Here is a 20,672-nt window from a genome sequence, read left to right as displayed (position 1 = left end):
TGAAATTTGAAATATGAAATTTGAAATATGAAATTTGAAATATGAAATTTGAAATATGAAATTTGAAATATGAAATTTGAAATATGAAATTTGAAATATGAAATTTGAAATATGAAATTTGAAATATGAAATTTGAAATATGAAATTTGAAATATGAAATTTGAAATATGAAATTTGAAATATGAAATTTGAAATATGAAATTTGAAATATGAAATTTGAAATATGAAATTTGAAATATGAAATTTGAAATATGAAATTTTAAATTTGAAGTTTGAAGTTTGAAATTTAAAATTTGAAATTTGGAATTTGAAAATTTCGTCAAAAATTGGTCGGAATTTCCAGATTTTTATCTCAAAAGGTGGTTTTGGAAAAACGGTTGGAGTTATCCAAGAGATGAGGTCGAAAGTGACTTCTGCGGCTCGGAATCTACTAGAAAAATAATGTATTTAATAAAATTTCGAAAATTTAGCGGAAAATTTTATTAGTTCGATTTTTCGATATTTCAGGGTTTTTCTATTTTTCAATTCGAAATTTGAAATTTGAGTTTTTACTTTTTGGCTTTTCGATGTTTCGATTTTTGAATTATCCGATTTTTCAATTTTCCAATTTTTTTAATTGTCGAGTTTCGATCTCTCGATTTGTAGATTTTTTGACTTTTCGATTTTTCAGTTCTTCAATATTTTTTAATTTTTCAAATATTGACATTTCTGAATTTTCGGTTTTCCGATTTTTCAATTAATCTATTTTTTGATTTTCCCGTTTCTCGATTTTCCAAAGTTTCGATCTTTCACTTCTTCAGTTCTTCGAATTGTTTTACACTATGTAGTGATAATAAATAATCAATAAAATGTGTTTATTAAAAAAAAAATACATATACAGGCCCTAAAATATTCCAGGCGTGTTTTTTCTCTTCATGTCAGTCAAAAATAAAACCTCCTATTTTCCGAAAAAATGCAAATTTCCAAAAAATCCTCTTTCTTTCACCGCCCTTTTCGTTTCATCAACCCTTTGACCATCATGCCACTCAAAAAAATCGTGTTGTTCGACAACATTCTCCACATTCTTGTCTAAAATTGTATTTAAAGAATTCACTTTGTGTTATTTTAGTCGTACCGTGTAGTTCCATCATGGGTCCAAGTTCTCCACCGTACTCTTCTGGTAGACACTCTTTCGGAATATATCCATACAAAGATTCTTTATAACGAGTGTGGATTATCATCTATAAATAAACAAATACCAGCTTATAAAATTGCAAATTCTGTATTATTTACCGATTCCGCAATTTCCCTCTTCATAAAAGGCTTCGCCAAAGCTATCAAGGGCTTAAGCACCGGTACTGCGTTAATGTAGTGGATGTTTCTGAGCCTCGTAGGCGCCGCTTCCTGTAAAAACTGAAGAACTTGCCTGACTGCTGTCAAACTCATCTTAAACAAGTGTCCGAAACCGGTTCCCTCAGAATCGTATAGTATGACAAGTCCGTTTGATAAACCATTCTGGTGACAATTTAAGCATACGACCATTATCAACATTTTGATTACTTCGTCACACACGAACTTATCGGGACTCGAGTCCAATATTTTAACCAACAGAACAACAAACCCCTCTGGTGTTTGTTTCGGCAGGATTCCTATAAAACTGAACGAAAAAATCAAGTGAAAGTTTGACTATTATAGAAGTATAGCGTTACAAAGAGGAGAAAACTCGTCGGATTTGCTCTTCGTTGCCGCTTTGAAACAAACTCGAGCTCGTTCGAAGGATGAAGTAATTCTCGATGGTGGTTTTGGTGGCTTCGGTTTCGTGGTAGCAGCTATGGAGGAACAAAATTATCTGGAATTCTGAAAATTTGGTGATTTTGGTTTTGTTGTGGTTTTTGAGTTACCTGTTAGGTGTGGTAGGTGGGGTTGTGTTTGTAGCCATGTAAATATGGTGTCTACGTCTTGTTTTTTGAGGGTTGGGTTTTCGGTGTAGATTTGTGAGATGGTGGGCGAGTTTGGAAGCATTTTTTTCCCACTGGTGGTGACACTGTATACGTACCTCCTGGTTAAAAGGGCAATCAGTTTAATGTGTTTCTGCTAATACCTAGTTTGCGTTGACGTTAAAACTTTGAACGTGGATGGTATCTCACTCTTTCACATTCACCTAAATATAAACTTGTTATTGCGAAAGAGTTTATCATGATTTAATGATTTTTATTCGTGTTAATACTTAAGGTGACCTCGAAATGTTGCATATTTTATTAAACGGTTTTTAATCGGAGATGTATTTTATTTATATTTATTTTTAATTTTGTTTTGTGTCTGTTTTTTTTCATTTAAAATTACGCGAATATGCTTTTCAGCGTTTTCTTTTCTTTATAATAATGGTAGATTTCTAAAAACAGCAGTATATACCGGGTGTTTGGAAAATGGCGGATTAACTCTTCAGAAAATTGAGGGCTGGTGGGCGAGACTCTCTTTTTTATAGAGTATGCCATTTGCCAAAATCAGTTTTATCTTAGCAGCTACTAGCCCCACCCACCCACCCTCTCTTTTCTTAGAAGGTATCTCATTCGCCAAAGTCGGTTTTATCTTAGCAGCTACTAGATAGGATAAGACTGATTTTGGCAAATGACATACCCTCTAAGAAAAGAGAGGGTGAGTGGGCGGGGCTAGTATCTCTTAGGATAAGACTGATTTTGGCAAATGAAATTCCTCTAAGAAAATAGAGGGCGGGTGGGCCGGGTTTAGTATAATAATAACGCAGTTTAACCATTTTTTTGAAAAAATTTTGAAAATTTTGAGTTTATTTTTCACTTTTATTTGAATAAATGTCACGATGGCGATTTCTGATTCGTAATTCGCCAAAGATTATATACAATTTGACACCAACTTTCGATCGATTGAACTCATTTTAACAATTTTTTTGGTTAAATTTTGAAAATTTTGAATACACTTTTTACGATTATTCGAATAGACCTTACGACGGCGATTTCGGATTTTTAATTAGCGGGAGATTATCTACAACTTGACGCCAATTTTCGATCGTTTGAAGTCATTTCAACCATTTTTTGGAAAAATTTAAGAAATTTTGACTTCACTTTTCACGTTTATTTGAACAGATGTGACGACGGCGATTTCGGATTTATAATTAGCAAAAGGCTACCCACAATTTGACAATAATTTTAGATAGATTGAACCCATTTCAACGATTTTTTTTGGAAAAATTTTGAAAATTTTGAATTCCATTGAATAGATGTCACGAGAGCTATTTCGGATTCGTAATTAGCAAGAGATTACCTACAATTTGCCACCAATTTTCAATGGATTGAACCCATTTTAATAACTTTGTGTTTATTTTTCACCTTTATTTGAATTGATGTCACAACGGCAATTTCGGATTCGTAATTAGCGAAAGATTATCTACAATTTGATACCAATTTTGGGTCGATTGAACCCAATGTAACCATTTTTTTTGAAAATTTGGGAAATTTTGAATTTAGTTTTCACGTCTATTAGTATTTACGTCACGATGGCGATTTTGGATTCGTATTTAGCAAAAGATTATCTACAATTTGCTACCAATTTTCGATCGACTGAACTTATTTTAAGCATCTTTTGGAAAAATTTGGAAAATTGTGAATCCACGTTTCACGTTTATTTGAATAGATGTCCAATGGCAATTTCAGACTCGTAATTAGCGAAAGATTATCTACAATTTGACACCAATTTTGGATCGATTAAACCTATTTTAAGATTTTTTTGGAAAGATTTTGAAAACTTTTGAATTCACTTTTCACGTTTATTTGAATAGATGTGGTGACGGCAATTTCGGATTCGTAATTAGCGAAAGATTATCTGCAATTTGACACTAATTTTTGATCGGTTGAACACATTTTACAATTAATTTTTTCGTTTAATTGAATAGATGTCACGACGGCGATTTCGGATTCGTAATTAGCGAAAGATTATCTACAATTTGCCGCCAATTTTCGATCGACTGAACTAATTTTAACAATTTTTTTGGAAAAATTTTGAAAATATTGTATTCACTTTTCAGGTTTATTTGAATAGAAATCACGAAGGCGATTTCGGATTTGTTAGCCAAAGATTATCTACAATTTGACACGAATTTTCGATCGATTGAATCCATTTTAACTTTTTTTGGAAAAATTTTGAAAATATTGGTTTCATTTGTCACGTTTAATTGAATAGATGTCACGACGGCGATTCCGGATTCGTAATTAGCAATAGATTATCTACAATTTGATACCAATTTTTGAACGAATGAACACATTTTAACAATTTTTTTTGAAAAATTTTGAAAATTTTGAATTCAATTTTCACGTTTATTTGAAACGATGTCACCACGACGATTTCGGATTCGTAGTTTGCGAAAGATTTTCTACAATTTGGCACCAATTTACGATGGATTGAACTTATTTTAACATTTTTTTGGAAAAATTTTGAAAATTTTGAGTTCACGTTTCACGTTTATTTGAATAAATGCGGTGACGGCGATTTCAGATTCGTAATTAGCGAAAGATTATTTATCTGCAATTTGAGATCAATTTTTGATCGATTGAACCCATTGTAACCATTTTTTTGCAAATATTTTGGATAGTTTGAATTCACTTTTCACGTTTATTTGAATATATATGGTGACGATGATTTCGGTTTCGTAATGAGCGAAAGATCGTTTTCAATTTGACACCAAATTTGGTTCGATTGATCTTATTTTAACCATTTTTTTTTAAATTTTGAAAATATTGAATTCGCTTGTCACCTTAATTTGGATAGATGTCACAACGCCGATTTTGGATTCGTAATTACCGAAAGGTTACCTACAATTTCACACCAATTTTCGGTCGATTGAATCATTTTAACAATGTTTTGGAAACATTTTGAAAATTTTGAGTTCAATTGTCACGTTTATTTGAATAGACATCACGGCTATTTTGTATTTATAATTAGCGAAAGATCATCTACAATTTAACACCAATTTTCAAGCGATTGAACGTAGTTGAACCATTTTTTGGAAAATTTTGAAAATTTTGGGTTCACTTTTCAAGTTCATTTGAATAGATGTGGTGACGGCGATTTCGGATTCTTAATTAGCGAAAGATTATCTACAATTTGGCACCAATTTTCGATGGATTGAACCCATTTTAATGATTTTTTTGGAAAAATTTTGGAAATTTTGAATTCATTTTTCACGTTTATTTGAATAGAAATCACGCCGGTGATTTCGGATTAGTAGTTAACCAAAGACTATCTACAATTTGGCACCAATTTTCGGTCGACAGAACCTATTTTACTATTTTTTTTTTGGGGAAAAATTTAGAAAATTTTGGAATTCAATTTTCACGTTTATTTGAATAGAAATCACGCCGGCAATTTCGGATTCGTAATTAGCGAAAGATTATCTACAATTTGGCACCAATTTTCGATCGATTGAACTTATTTTACTTTTTTTTTGGATTTTTTTTAAAATTTTGAAATCAATTTTCACGTTTATTTGAATAGATGCGAAGACGCCGATTTCGGATTCGTAATTACCGAAAGATCATTTACAATCTGACCCCAATTTTCGATCGATTGAACTTATTTGAATTATTTGTTTGGAAAATTTTGAAAATTTTGAGTACATTTTTCACATTTATTTCAATAGATGTCAAGACAGTGATTTCGGATTCGTAATTAGCGAAAAGTTATCTACAATTTGACACCAATTTTCGATCGACTGAATCATTTTAACAATTTTTTTGGAAAATTTTTGAAAATTTTGAATTCACTTTTCACGTTAATTTGAATAGATGTGGTGACGGCGATTTAAGATTCGTAATTAACGAAAGATGATCTGCAATTTGACTCCAATTTTTGGTTGATTGAACCCATTGTAACCATTTTTTTGGAAAAATTTTGAAAAGTTTGAATTCACTTTTCACGTTTATTTGAATAGACGTCCCGGCAGTGAGGTCGGATTAGTAATTAGCGAAAAATTATCTATAATTTGACACCAATTTTCGATCGACTGAATCATTTTAACAATTTTTTTGGAAAAATTTTGAAAATTTTGAGTACATTTTTCACATTTATTTGAATAGATGTCAAGACAGTGATTTCGGATTCGTAATTAGCCAAAGATTACCTACAATTTGACACCAATTTTGGGTCGATTGAACCCATTTTAACCATTTTTTTGAAAATTTTTGGGAATTTTGAATTTGGTTTTTACGTCTATTAGAATCTGTCACAATGGCGATTTTGGATTCGTAATTAGCGAAAGATTATCTACGATTTGACACATTTTCGATCGATTGAACTCATTTTAATAACTTTTTTGGAAAAATTTTGAAAATTTTGAATTCACTTGTTACGTTTATTTGAATAGAAATTACGACGGCGATTTCGGATTTGTAATTAGCGAAAAATTAACTACAATTTGAAACCAATTTTCGATAGATTGAACTCATTTTAATATCTTTGTTGGAAAAATTTTGAAAATTTTGAGTGTACTTTTCACATTTATTCGAATATATGTGGTGACGACGATTTCGGTTTCGTAATTAGCAAAAATCATGTTCAATTTGAGACCAACTTTGGTTGGATTGAACTTATTTTAACCATTTTTTTGGAAATATTTTGAAAATTTTGAATTCACTTTTCATGTTTATTTGAATAGATGTCACGACGGTGATTTCGGATTAGTAATTAGTGAATGATTGTCTACAGTTTGACACCGATTGTCGATCAATTAAAGCCATTTTATCATTTTTTTGGAAAAAAAATTAAATATTTTGAATTCACTTTTCACGTTTTTTTAAATAGATGTCGTAAAGGCGATTGCGGATTAGTAATTAGGGAAAGATTATCTACAATTCGACACCAATTTTCGATAGACTGAACCAATTTGACATTTTTTTTGGAAAAATTTTGAAAATTTTGAACTCAATTTTTACGTTTATTTGAATAGATATCAAGACAGTGATTTCGGATTAGTAATTAGCGAAAGATTATCTGCAATTTGACACAAATTTTCGATCCATTGAACTCATTTTAACCATTTGTTTGGAAAAATTTTGAAAATTTTGAATTCATTTTTCACGTTTATTTGAATAGAAATCACGACGGCGATTTCGGATTCGTAATTAACAAAATATTACCTACAATTTGACAACAATTTTCAGTTGATTGAACTCATTTTACGCATTTTTTTTGAAAAATTTTGAAAATTTGGAATTCAGTTTTCACGTTTATTGGAAAGGAGGTTGCAACGGCGATTTCGGATTCGTAATGAACCAAAGATTATCTAGAATTTGACACCAATTTTCGATCGATTGAACCTATTTTAACAATTTTTTTGGAAAAATTTTGGAAAAGTCACGTTTATTTGAATAGAAATCAGGACGGCGATTTCGGATTCGTAATTAGCGAAAGATTATTTACAATTTGCCACCAATTTTCAAGTGATGGAACGTAGTTGAACCATTTTTTTGGATTTTTTCTTAAATTTTGATTTCACTTTTCACGTTTATTTGAATAGATGTGGTGACGGCGACTTCGGATTCGTAATTAGCGAAAAATTATCTACAGTTTGACACCAATTTTCAAGCGATAGAGCGTAGTCTAACCATTTTTTTGGAAAATTTTGAAAAATTTTGAGTTTACTTTTCACGTTGATTTGAATAGAAATTACGACGGTAATTTTAGATTTGTAATTAGCGAAAGAGTACCTACAATTTAACACCAATTTTCGATGTAGTGAATCAATTTTAACAATTTTTTTGGAAAAATTTTGAAAATTTTGAATTCACTTCTCATGTTTATTTGAATAGATCTCAAGACGACGATTTCGGATTGGTAATTAGAGAGAGATTATCTACAATTTGACACCAATTTTCAATTGATTGAGCTTATTTTAACCATTTTTTTGAAAACATCTTGAAAATTTTGAATTCATTTGCTACGTTTATTATATAGATGTCACGACTGCTATTTCGGATTCTTAATTACTGAAAGATTATTTATAGTTTAACAGCAATTTTCTAGGGATTGAACTTACTTTAACCATTTTTTTAGAAACATTTTGAATACTTTGAGTTCAAATTTCACGTTTATTTGAATAGATGTCACGAAGGCGATTTCGGATTCGTAATTAGCGAAAGATTATCTACAATTTGACACCAATTTTCGATCGATTAAATGCATTTTAACCATTTTTTTGGAAAATTTTTGAAAATTTTGAGTACACTTTTCATATTTATTTGAACAAATGTCACGACGATGATCCCAGATTCGTAATTAGCGAAAAATTGTCTACAATTTGACACCAATTTCCGATCTATTGAACTCATATTAACATTTTTTTTGGAAAAATTATGAAAAATTTTAATTCACTTTTCACGTTTATTTGAAGCGATGTCACGACTGCGATTTCGGATTCCTAATTAACGAAAGTTACCTACAATTGGACACCAATTTTCCATTCATTGAACCCATTTTAACAATTTTTTTTTGGAAAAATTTAAAAAATTTTTAATTCACTTTTCACGCTTATTTGAAGCGATGGCACGTAGGCGATTTCGGATTCGTAATTACCGAAACAATATCTACAATTTGACACCAATTTTCGATACACTGAACTCATTTTAACCATTTTTTTGGAAAACTTTTGCAAATTTTCAATTTTCTTTCCACGTTTATTGGAATAGAAGTCATTACGGCGATTTCGGATTCTTAATTAGTGAAAGATTATCTACAGTTCGATAACAATTTTCAGTTGATTAAATTCATTTTACGCAATTTTTTGTAAAAATTCTAAAAATTTTGAATTCAGTTTTCACGTTTATAGGAAAGGAGGTTGCGACGGCCATTTTGGATTCGTAATTAACCAAAGATTATCTACAATTTGACACCAATTTTCGATCGATCGAACTCAGTTTAACAATTTTTTGGAAAATTTTTGACAATTTTGAATTTATTTTTCTCGTTTATTTGAATAGATGTCACGGATTCATAATTAGCGAAAGATTATCTACTATTTGACTCCCATTTTCAAGCGATTGAACGTAGTTTCACCATTTTTTTGGAAATTTTTTGAGAATTTTGAGTTCACTTTACACGTTTATTTGAACAGATGTCACAACGGCGACTTAAAAATAAAATTTATTTTAAGCATTTTTTTGGAAAAATTTGGAAAATTTTGAATTTATTTCTCACGTTTATTTGAATAATTGTCACCACGGCAATTTCGAAGTCGTAATTAGCCAAAGATTACCTACAATTTGACACTAATTTTCGATGGATTGAACCAATTTTAACAATTTTTTTGGAAAAATTTTGAAAATTTTGAATTCGATTGTCACGTTTATTTGAATCGTTGTCACAACAACGATTTCGGGATCGTAATTATCGAAAAATTATCAACAAGTTGACACCAATTTTCGAACGATTGAAGCCATTTTAACAATTTTTTTGGAAAATTTTTGAAAATTGTTAATTCACTTTCCACGTTTATTTGAATAAATGTCACGACGGTGACTTCGGATTCTTAACTAGCGGAAGATTACCTACAACTGGACACCAATTTTCGATGGATTGAACTCATTTTAACATTTTTTTTGGAAATATTTTGAAAATTTTGAACTGAATTATCACATTAATTTGAATAGATATAGCGACGGCGACGTCGGATTCATAAATTAGCGAAAGGTTAGCTGTAGTTTCACACTAATTTTCGATAGATTGAACCCATTTTATAACTTTTTTCCAAAATTTGAAAATTTTGAATTCATTTTTCACGTTTATTTGAATAGATGTCAAGACGACGACTTCGGATTGGTAATTAGAGAGAGATTATCTGCAATTTGACACCAATTTTCGATTGATTGAACTTATTTTAACCATTTTTTTGAAAACATCCTGAAAATTTTGAATTTGTCAAAAATTATGTACAATTTGACACCAAACTTCATTATTTTATTATTACATTTAAGGTTTCTTCAGAACACAAATCTTTATCACAAATCAACTGAGACTACGACGAATGAAACATCCTCCCAAAAAAACCCCTTTCTTTCTTGACCCTCTTCCTGTCGTCGACTTTCTGCTTATCGTGCCATTTAAAAAACTCCCAACTATTCAGAACATTTTCAACATTCTTTTCTAAAATCAATCAAACAAATAAACAATTAACACAACACAAATCCTAATACCCCTCAGGTCTTTGATAGACGGAAGCACGCCTCCATAGTCCTCCGGTAAACACTCCTTTGGCACAAACTCGTAAAACGTTTCGATCGAATCGGCATGAAATTTCACCTGAACACAAATTCCAAATAGAAAATCAAAAGCGTTAAATTGTCAACAACCAACCTTCTCGTAGAGTTCTTTCTTCAGGAACGGCTTGACTAAAGCCATCAGTCGTCCGGTAATAGGAAGGGCGTTAATGTGATGGATGTGCTTTATCCTCGTAGGAGCCGCTTCCTACAAAATAAAATTAGGTACAATTTTACCAAAAAACGAATTTCAATACCTGCACGAAATGCGTAAATTGCTTCAAAACCGACAAACTAATTTTCAAAAAATGACCCATCGAAGTGCCCTTCATGTCGTAGACCACGATCAACCCATCCGCAGGCCCGTACTGGTGAAAATACAAAGTGATGAGGGCCACCACCACCTTCGTGTGGTCCAGACAGTTGTAAACTTCCGCTCTACTGTCCAGGATTTTCATCAGCATGACAGCGTCACCGTCGGCCGTTTTTCGCGGCAAAAACGCTATGAAACTTGACACTGACATTGACAATAAGCCAGACGGTTTTGTATTTGCACTTACAAGGAGTTTAGGGTCCGGGTTACGAGCTCTTTGGTCACATTTTGGAACAGATCTGAGCTGGTTCGAGCTGTGAAGTAGTTTTCGATCGTGATTTTGGCGTGCTCCAAGTCGTAGTAGCAGCTGTGGAGGAACAGAATTAGCTGGAGTTCTAAAACGAATATTCGTGATTCTGGGTGTGTTAATTTGGTGGTGAGGTTACCTTCTAGTTCGGGGAGGTGTGGCTGGGTTTTCGTCCACTCTGCGAGTTTAGCGACGTCTTCATTGTTCAGTTTTGGGTCCTTGGAGTAGATTGAAGGGACGTCAGCGAGCTTGAATGACATGTCGGACTGTGCTTGGTGTAATGAAGAGTGTGCTATCAGGACATGAAATAATTCTGATAAGTTGCTTTATTATTGATAAAACTGCTGTTGCGGTGGAGTGTGAAATAAGGCGTCCTTGATATAACCGGCTCAACTGATGGTTGTAATTTTATTGTCTGCACAAAAAAATCGGAACACTAAAAAAATTTAAAAATTTGCGGACTAAAACTATCAAATAGTAAGTGTCAAGGTGTATAAATTGTCTATATTGAATTCTGTCACTAAGCTTTAAACTTCACATTGTGTTAAGAGCAATTTTGGTGCGCAGATAAACAAGACATTATCGGATTTGTTAATTAACACACGCAAAAAACACAATCTCCAAGCCTATCAGTTATTTACTACATACTAAATAGTTTCTATTTTGATGTTTATCTTACATAATCCCACTTATTTCGTTTAAACGAAAACAAGGATATGAGCGATTAAAGTACAAGGAAGCCTTGATCGTTCAAAATAAGTCGCCGCACGAAATCGGATGACATTGAATGTTTGAATTTCCTTATCACAAACAAGACTAAACAAACCAGAGATCTGAACAAATAGAAACCTAAAATAGTTTAGATTCTAAATTATTTTTTTTAAGGTTCGGACTTGTGAAAAAACGCTTGCCAGAGGAAGAATGTCGTCACAATTGCTTATTAATTATTACAAAAGTAAATGTAAAACAACTTTTCTTTTTAATGACCTCCACAGTATGAAAAAGTAAGTGTCCCGTTTCCGTCAATCTGTGGTCTCTGTCGACGATCATTAAATGCACAATTCCGAAACTACCGCACTGATTGTTGTCAAATATGGAACGTATTTTAGGAATGTCGTTTAGATGATAGAAACCCTAACCGAGATTTTGCATGATAAATGTTATTTATAAATTTTATAAACTAACATACTCCTATATTTATGGTTTGTGAATCCGCTTGGGTTGTTTACTCTAGGCAACCACATTTAAATGATTAAATTTAACTTAAATTGTAATTGTATTTTTCAACTTTTTTTAACTCTTTTATTTTTATAGTTTTTTTAGCTTTTTTTGTCTCTTATTTTTATCGCCTCTGTCTTTTTTTGTAGCTTTTTCGTCTGTTCTGTCATCTTTATATTATCGTTTTAATTTTTTTCGTTTTCTTGTTTGTTTTTTTGGTCACTTTTTTTGTCCTTAGTAATTTCTCATTCGTAATATTTTTTTCTTTTTTTTTGGGTGTTTTTGTCGCCCCTTTTGGTGGCTTTCTTTGTCGTTTTTTTGTTGTTGACCGTTCTGTCGTTTTTTTGTTCACCTTTTTCAATTACCTCTTGTCCGCACTCTTTTTTCCACATTTTTGTTATGTGTTTTCATTTTTTTTTTGCTATCATTTTTGTCTTCTTCTTTGAAGCTGTTTTTTTGTTCTTTTGAAATTTTGTCATTTTTATTTCATTTTTTTAAATATTTTTAGCATTTTTGTCACTTTTTGGCCGTTTTCTTCCGCTTTTTTTGTCACTCAATTTTGTCGCCTTTATTTTTTCCTCATCATCTTGATTGTTTATTGGACGCCTTTTTTTTTGTTACTTTTTTCCCGTTTTTTAATCGTTCTGTTTCCGTTTTTTCGATATTTTTGTCGTTTCTTTTTTCATTTTTTTGTCACCTTTTTTTTTGTTTTCTGCAAAACCGAATGTTCTGAGACTTCTGTTACCTTTTTCCTCACTTTTTTTGGAGTTTTTTGACCGTTTGGACCTTTTTGCGTCCCTTTTTGGCGCTTTTTTCTCCTTTTTAGTCTCTGTGTATTTAATAACGTTTTTACAGCTTTTTGTGGCTTTTTTGTCGTTTTTTTCGCCTTTTTCGCCACTTTTTAGTCCTCTTTGAAACCACCCTTTTGGAGTTTTTTGATCATTTCTTGTAGTTGTTTTTAATCTTTTTTATTTTTTATGGTATTTTTAGCTTTTTGTCCCATTTTTCGTTTTTCTGTTGTCTTTATATTATGTTTTTTTTTTGTTTTCTTGTTTGTTTTTTGGGTCAGTTTTTTTGTCTTTTTTGTGTTATTTTTTCGCTTTTTCATCGATTGTTTCCTATCTTTTCTGTCACTCATTAGTAATATTTTTTCCCCTTTTTTGGGTTTTTTGTTACCCCTTTTGGTGGCTTTCTTTGTAGTTTTTTTTTGTTGTTGACCGTTCTGTCGTTTTTTGGTCCACCTTTTTCAATTACCTCTTTTCCGCACTCTTTTTTCCACATTTTTGTTGTGTTTTCATTTTTTTTGCTATCTTTTTTTGTCTTCTTCCTTGAAGCTTTTTTTTGTTTTTTGGATATTTGTCATTTTTTTTTACAATATTTTTAGCTTTTTGTCACTTTTTGACCGTTTTCTTCCGCTTTTTTTGTCACTCAATTTTGTCGCCTCTGCCTTTTTTTTGAGAGCTTTTTGTCGCCTTTATCTTTTTTCTGTCGTCTTTATATTTTCGTTTTTATTTTTTCCTCATTTTCTTGATTGTTTATTGGACGCCTTTTTTTGTTACTTTTTTCCCATTTTTTAATCGCTCTTTTTCCGTTTTTTAGATATTTTTTGTTTTCTGCAAAACCGAATATTCTGAGATTTCTGTTACCTTTTTCCACACTTTTTTGGAGGTTTTTTTGCCCTTTTTGGACCTTCTTTTCGTCCTTTTCTGGCGTTTTTTTCTCCTTTTTAATCCGTGTGTATTTAATAACGTTTTTACAGCTTTTTGTAAGTGGTTTTTTCGTTCTTTGTCGTTTTTTTCTTTTTTTTTGTCATTTTTACGCCTTTTTTGGCCACTTTTTAGTTCTTTTTGAAACCAGCCTTTTGGAGTTTTTTGATCATTTCTTGTAGTTGTTCGTAATCTTTTTTATTTTTTATAGTATTTTTAGCTTTTTGTCCCATTTTTCGTTTTTCTGTTGTCTTTATATTATCGTTTTAATTTTTTTTTTTCGTTTTCTTGTTTGTTTTTTTGTCACTTTTTTTTGTCTTTTTTGTGTTATTTTTTCGCATTTTCATCGATTGTTTCCTATCTTTTCTGTCACTCATTAGTAATTTTTTTTTCCTCCTTTTTTTTGGATTTTTTGTTACCCCTTTTGGTGGCTTTCTTTGTCGTTTTTTTTTTGTTGTTGACCGTTCTGTCGTTTTTTTTGTTGCCTATTTTTTAGCCTTTGTATATCATCTTTTTTTTTGTCATCTTTTTTTTTGTTTTTTCTGTTATTTTTTTTGTCCTCTTTTTCAACACCTTTTCCACATCTTTATCGCTTTTTTGTCACCCTTTTTTGTCTCCTTTTGAAGGTTATCATAAGCTTGGTAAATCGCTAATCTAATTTTATCTGTTTATTTCTTCTAAAAAATTAAATTGTGTTGGATAAAATATTTTGGGTCCACATTTGTGATTTATCACTATCAAAGAATAATATTTTTGCCACCTTATTTTGCTCTTTTTTGACCTTTTTTGGTCCTCTCGGCATCTTTTTTGTCCATTTTGAATCTCAACATTTTATTTGTCGTTTTAAGTCGTTTTTTTCGCCTTTTTTGGCCACTTTTGGGACTTTTTTCGTTATTTTTTATAGTTGTATTTTTTATTTATTTTTTTATTTTTATAGTATTTTTGTGCTTTTGTATCAACGTTTGGTCTTTTTTTCGCTTTTTTTGTCGCTTATTTTTGTTGCCTTTCTATTATCATCTTTTTTGTAGATTTTTGTAGTCTTTTATTTTTTTTCTTTTTTTCGCTATTTTGTCACCTTTTTTTTGTTCTCTGCAAAACCGAATGGTCTGAAACTTTTTGTTACCTTATTTTTCTCTTTTTTTAGCTTTTTTTGTCTCCTTTTTAATCCATATGTTTTTTGTAGCGTTTTTGCAGCTTTTTGTGGTCTTCTTTGTATGTTTTGTGACAATTTTGTGTATTTTTTCGTTTTTTCATCGTTTTTTCGTTTCGTTTTTTACTTTCTGCCATATCAGTAATATTCTTTATTTTCCTTTTTTGGGAAGCTTTTTTTTGTCGTGTCCATATTATCGTCTTATTTTTTGGAGTTTTTATCGTCTTTTTGTTTGGCACCTAGTGTTTTCTTTTTTTTGGTGCCTTTTTTTCGTTTCTTTTGTTGACCGTTCTGTTACTTTTTTAACTGCCGTTCATATCTGTTTTCGTCTTTTCACTACCTTTTTTTTCTTTTTCTTTCTAGCTTTTTTAATTTTTTGGACCTTTTCGTCGTCATTAGCGGTTTTTTGTCTTCTTTTTAATACTATGTTTGATTTATATTTTTAACCGCTTTTTTTGTCCTCATTTTTAATCGTCCATTTCAACAAATTTGCAAGCTTTTTTGTTATCTTTTTTTCTATTTTTTTTTAGTTTTTGGCTCTTTTTGGCGTTTTTTGTCTCTATCCCATGTTTGTTATAGCGTTTTTACGCCTTTTTTGTCGCTTTTTTCTGTTTTTTTTGCCACTTTTGAGTCCTTCTTGAAGTTGAAACTGTTCTGTTAGAACTTTTTGGTCATTTCTTGTAGTCGCATTTTAACTTTTTTTTAACCTTTTTTTTTAATTTCTTATAGTATTTAAAGCATTTTTGTCGCCTGTGGTTTTTTTGTCGCTTTTTTCCTTTTCAGTCCTCTTTAGATTAATTATCGTTTTTGTTTTTGTTTTTTTCTCGTCTTCTTGATTGTTTATTGGTCACTATTTTTTGTTATCCCTTTTTTTGTCCTCTTTTTTAATCGTCCTTTTCCGTTTTTTTCCGTTTTTTTTCTATATTTTGTTGTTTATTTTCGTTTTGTTGTCACCTTTTTTTTGTTCCCTGTGAAACCAAAAGCTCTAAATCTGTGCAAGCCGTTTTGTTACCTTTTTTCTTATTTTTTTGGTGTTTTTTGCTATTTTTCGGACCTTCTTTTCGTCCTTTTTTGGCGTTTTTTGTCTCCTTTTTAATCCCTATGTTTTTTAGGGTTTTTACAGCTTTTTGTGGCCTTTATGTCGTTTTTCGCCTTTTAGGCCACTTTTGAATCCTTTTTGAAATCGCCCTTTTGGACCTTTTTTGGTTATATATTGTAGTTGTATTTTCACCCTTTTTGAATCTTTTTTTATTTTTTACAATATTATTAGCTTTTTTGTTACTGAATTTTGTCGCCTGTCTTTTTTTGATAACTTTTTGTCGCCTTTTTCGTTGTTCTATCCTCTTTATATTATCGTTTTTATTTTTTTCTCATCTTCTTGATTGTTTATTGGACACTTTTTTTTTTGCTTCTCTTTCTTTTGTTACTTTTTTCCACTTTTTTTCGTTTTTTTGTCACCTTTTTTTTGTTCTCTGCAAAACCGAATGTTCTGAGACTTCTGTTATCTTTTTCCTCACTTTTTTGGAGTTTTTTTACCCTTTTTGGACCTTCTTTTCGTCCTTTTTTGGCTTTTTTTCTCCTTTTTAGTCCCTTTAATAACGTTTTTACAGTTTGTTGTAGCTTTTTTGTCGTTTTTTCGTCTTTTTTGGCCACTTTTTAGTCCTTTTTGAAACCACCCTTTTAGAGTTTTTTGATCATTTCTTGTTGTTTTTTTATTTTTTTATAGTATTTTTAGCTTTTTGTCTCCTTTTTCGTTTTTCTGTCCCCTTTATATTATCGTTTTTATTTTTTTCCGTCTTCTTGATCGTTTATTAGTCACGTTTTTTTTGTTGACCCTCTTTTTGGTTATCTTTTTGTTGTTACTTTTTTTATTCCTTTTTTAATTACGTTTTTCCATATTTTTTCGTTTCTTTTCGCTTTTTGGTTACCTTTTTTTTTGTTCCCTGCAAAACCGAATGCTCTGAAACTTTGCGAGCCTTTTTGTCAACTTTTTTCTCTTTTTTGTAGCTTTTAATCTTTCTGGAACCTTCGTTTCTTCCTTTTTTTATGTTTTTTGTCTTCTTTTTAATCCTTCTGTTTTTTCATCGTTTTTTCCCGCCTTTTCTGTCACTAACTTATTAGTAATATTTTTTTATTCTCCTTTTTTTGTCCCTCTTTTTTAATTATCTCTTTTCCATTTTTCGAAAGTCTTTTTTTCTACATTTTTATTTGTTTTCGTTTTTTCTGCTTTCTTTTTTCACTTCTTCTTTGGAGCTTTTTTGTTTTTTTTGGATTTTTTGTTCACCTTATTTGAGCTTTTCTGTTGATATCTTCTTTTAATATTTGTGTTATTTATATTTTTAATTCCGCCTTTTTTGAGTTTTTTGCTTGGTTTTGTATTGCATTTTTTCACTTTTTTCATCTTTGTTTCGTGGTCTTTTGCAACCTTTTAATCGTTTTTTGTACTTTTTAGTTGCCTCTTTTTGTCACCTCTATGGCTTTTTTCGCTGCCTCTTTTCGATTTTTCTGTCGCCTTTAATTTTATCATCTTTATTTTTGGACCCTTTTTTTCCTCGTTTTTTTGTCTCTGTCCTTGTTGATTTGATCCCTTTTTTAAGGCCCTTTTTGTCCCCTTTTTAATATTTGAAACACAGATGTCGATGAACTGATTCAAAAAATATAGTTTTCAGGATCTTCGAAATTTTCGGTTTCAAAATCTCGTTTTCAAAACATCCCAAAAATGGCCATATTTAATTTTCGTGATTCTGGAAAATTAGTTGGAATTTTCAAAAAAATGTTATCGAAATTGATTTCTAAAAGTGAAAATCAACAAAAATTTGCCTTTAGGTAATTAAGGAAAGATGGTAAAAAATTTGAGCTTTTGAAAAAGTTTCCTAAAAATCCACAACAAAATTTGGTGTTGGCTTTGAATACTTACTTATAAAAAAAATTGCACTTTTCGGTTCTTCAATTTTTGATTCTTTTTTAGTTTCTTCACTTTTTCTATTTGCAATTTTCCTTAGTTTTCAAGTTTAAATTTTTCAGATTTTCTATTTTCCAAATTTTTGATTTTTCGGTTCCTTAATTTTTCATTTCGGTTTTTTATTTCTTTATTTTTTCAATTTTTTCCTTCTTCAATTTTTTATTTTTTCAATTTTTCGACGTGCAATTTATTGATCTTCTAGTTTCTCGATTTTACATTTTTTTTATTTTTCCAATTTTTCAATGTTTTAATTTTTTGTTTTTCAATTTTTAGATTTTTCAATTTTTAGATTTTTTTTAAAAAGGTCCCATCTTTTTTTTCGAATTTTTGAATTTTGAATTTTTCGGTTTTTGATTTTTCACTGTTTGTATTTTTCATTTCTTCAATTTTTCGATTTGCAATTTTTTTGATTTTTCAAATTTTAGATTATTTCTTTTCCCAATTTTTAGTTTTTCAAATTTCCGATTTGAATTCTTCGCTTTTTAATTTTTCGATTTCTTAATTTTTGAATTTGTCCGTCCTGTTTTTCAAGTTTTTGTTTCTTAAATTTTTCGATTGGCAATTTATTGATCTCAGTTTTTGGATTTTACAATTTTTCCATTTTTCGGTCTTAAACATTTTTAATTTGTGGTTATTCAATTTTTAGATTTTTTAATTTTTCGATTTCACAACTTTTTATTTTTCCACTTTTTCAATGTTTTAATTTTTTGTTTTTTAAATTTTTATATTTTTCAATTTTTAGATATCTAAATTTTTGGATTTCTTTAATTTTTCGATTTCTCAACTTTAGGTCTTCCTGTTTTTTCGAATTTTTGATTATTGAATTTTTCGGTTTATGATTTTTCACTGTTTACATTTTTCATTTCTTCAATTTTTCGATTTGCAATTTTTTGATTATTTCTTTTCATAATTCTTAGTTTTTCAAATTTCTGATTTGAATTTTTCGCTTTTTAATTTTTCTATTTTTTCCTTTTTTTGTCCTCCCTCTTCGTGTTTTTTTTTGTCAGTTTTATTTGTTCCCCTTTTTTAAATTTTTTCTTTTTCATTTTTCTATAGTCTTTATTTCTACATTTTTATTTTTATTATCTGTTTTCGGTTTTTTGCTTTCTTTTTTTTTTCTTTTTCTTTGGAGCTCTTTTTGGTTCTTTTTTGATCTTTTGTACATTTTGGATGCTTTTCGTACATATCCTTTTTTAATATTTGTGTTATTTATATTTTTAATTCCGCCTTTTTTGAGTTTTTTGCTTGGTTTTGTATTGCATTTTTTCCCTTTTTTCATCTTTGTTTCGTGGTCTTTTGCAACCTTTTGGTCGTTTTTTGTACTTTTTAGTTGCCTCTTTTTGTCACCTCTATGGCTTTTTTCGCTGTCTCTTTTCGATTTTTCTATCCTTGCTGGTTTGATCCCTTTTTTTAAGACCTTTTTTTGTCCCCTTTTTAATATTTGAAACACAGATGTCGATCAACTGATTCGAAAAATATAGTTTTCAGGATCTTCGAAATTTTCGGTTTCAAAATCTCATTTTCAAACATCGCAAAAATGGCCATATTTAATTTTCGTGATTCTGGAAAATTAGTTGGAATTTTCAAAAAAATGTTATCGAACATGATTTCTAAGAGTGAAAATCAACAAAAATTTGTTTTTAGGTAATTAAGGAAAGATGGTAAAAAATTTGAGCATTTGAAAAATTTTCCTAAAAATCCACAACTAAATTTGGTGTTGGCTTTGAATACTTAATTATAAAAAAATTTGCATTTTTCGGTTCTTCAATTTTTCATTCTTTTTTAGTTTCTTCACTTTTTCTATTTGCAATTTTCCTTAGTTTTCAATTTTAAATTTTTCAGGTTTTCTATTTTCCAAATTTTTGATTTTTCGGTTCCTTAATTTTTCATTTCGGTTTTTTATTTCTTTATTTTTTCAATTTTTCGCTTCTTCAATTTTTCGTTTTTTCAATTTTTCGACGTGCAATTTATTGATCTAGTTTCTCGATTTTACATTTTTTTTATTTTTCCAATTTTTCAATGTTTTAATTTTTTGTTTTTCAATTTTTAGATTTTTCAATTTTTAGATTTTTTTAAAACGTCCCATCTTTTTTTTCGAATTTTTGAATTTTGAATTTTTCGGTTTTTGATTTTTCACTGTTTGTATTTTTCATTTCTTCAGTTTTTCGATTTGCAATTTTTTGGTTATTTCTTTTCCCAATTCTTAGTTTTTCAAATTTCTGATTTGAATTTTTCGCTTTTTAATTTTTCTTTTTCTTCCTTTTTTTGTCCTCCCTTTTCGTGTTTTTTTTTGTCAATTTTATTTGTTCCCCTTTTTTAAATATCTTCTTTTTTATATAGTCTTTATTGCTACATTTTTATTTTTATTATGTTTTCGTTTTTTTGCTTTCTTTTTTTTCTTTTTCTTTGGAGCTCTTTTTGGTTCTTTTTTGATCTTTTGTACATCTTTGATGCTTTTTGTACATATCCTTTTTTAATATTTGTGTTATTTATATTTTTAATTCCGCCTTTTTTGAGTTTTTTGCTTGGTTTTGTATTGCACTTTTTCCCTTTTTTCATCTTTGTTTCGTGGTCTTTTGCAACCTTTTGGTCGTTTTTTGTACTTTTTAGTTGCCTCTTTTTGTCACCTCTATGGCTTTTTTCGCTGCTTCTGTCGCCTTTAATTTTATCATCTTTATTTTTTGACCCTTTTTTTCTTCGTTTTTTTGTCTCTGTCCTTGTTGGTTTGATCCCTTTTTTTAAGACCTTTTTTGTCCCCTT

At 30.0% G+C, this 20,672-nt stretch overlaps 1 protein-coding gene across 1 annotated transcript; it reads right to left on the bottom strand.

Moving 5' to 3' along the window:
• Positions 1 to 857: 857 nt before the first annotated feature.
• Positions 858 to 11,534, bottom strand: LOC135131285 (uncharacterized). The gene is made up of 12 exons (XM_064058956.1): positions 11,016 to 11,534; positions 10,817 to 10,964; positions 10,514 to 10,766; positions 10,354 to 10,464; positions 10,194 to 10,299; positions 10,020 to 10,143; positions 2,127 to 2,151; positions 1,881 to 2,073; positions 1,689 to 1,836; positions 1,273 to 1,636; positions 1,115 to 1,220; positions 858 to 1,068 (listed from the first exon to the last, which is right to left on the bottom strand). Exons 1-12 carry the CDS (start codon positions 11,134 to 11,136, stop codon positions 938 to 940), a joined length of 1,830 nt encoding a protein of 609 aa, XP_063915026.1. The 5' UTR covers positions 11,137 to 11,534; the 3' UTR covers positions 858 to 937.
• Between the last annotated feature and the right edge of the window lie 9,138 nt (positions 11,535 to 20,672).

The sequence above is a fragment of the Zophobas morio genome, unplaced genomic scaffold, assembly GCF_036711695.1.
Source record: "Zophobas morio isolate AGI-343-1 ecotype UQ-CSIRO unplaced genomic scaffold, CSIRO_AGI_Zmor_V1 ptg000020l, whole genome shotgun sequence".
NCBI classification, from domain to species: Eukaryota; Metazoa; Arthropoda; class Insecta; order Coleoptera; family Tenebrionidae; genus Zophobas; species Zophobas morio.
This window is presented reverse-complemented; position numbering and strand designations above follow the sequence as displayed.

Excerpts from the sequence above, each read along its gene's own strand:
- LOC135131285 (XM_064058956.1), bottom strand. The coding sequence starts at position 11,136 with ATGTCATTCAAGCTCGCTGACGTCCCTTCAATCTACTCCAAGGACCCA. Across the intron at positions 10,300-10,353 it reads AGAAAGAACTCTACGAGAAG|GTGAAATTTCATGCCGATTC; the intron begins GTTGGTTGTTGA and ends ATTTGTGTTCAG. Across the intron at positions 10,144-10,193 it reads GTCTATCAAAGACCTGAGGG|AAAAGAATGTTGAAAATGTT; the intron begins GTATTAGGATTT and ends GATTGATTTTAG.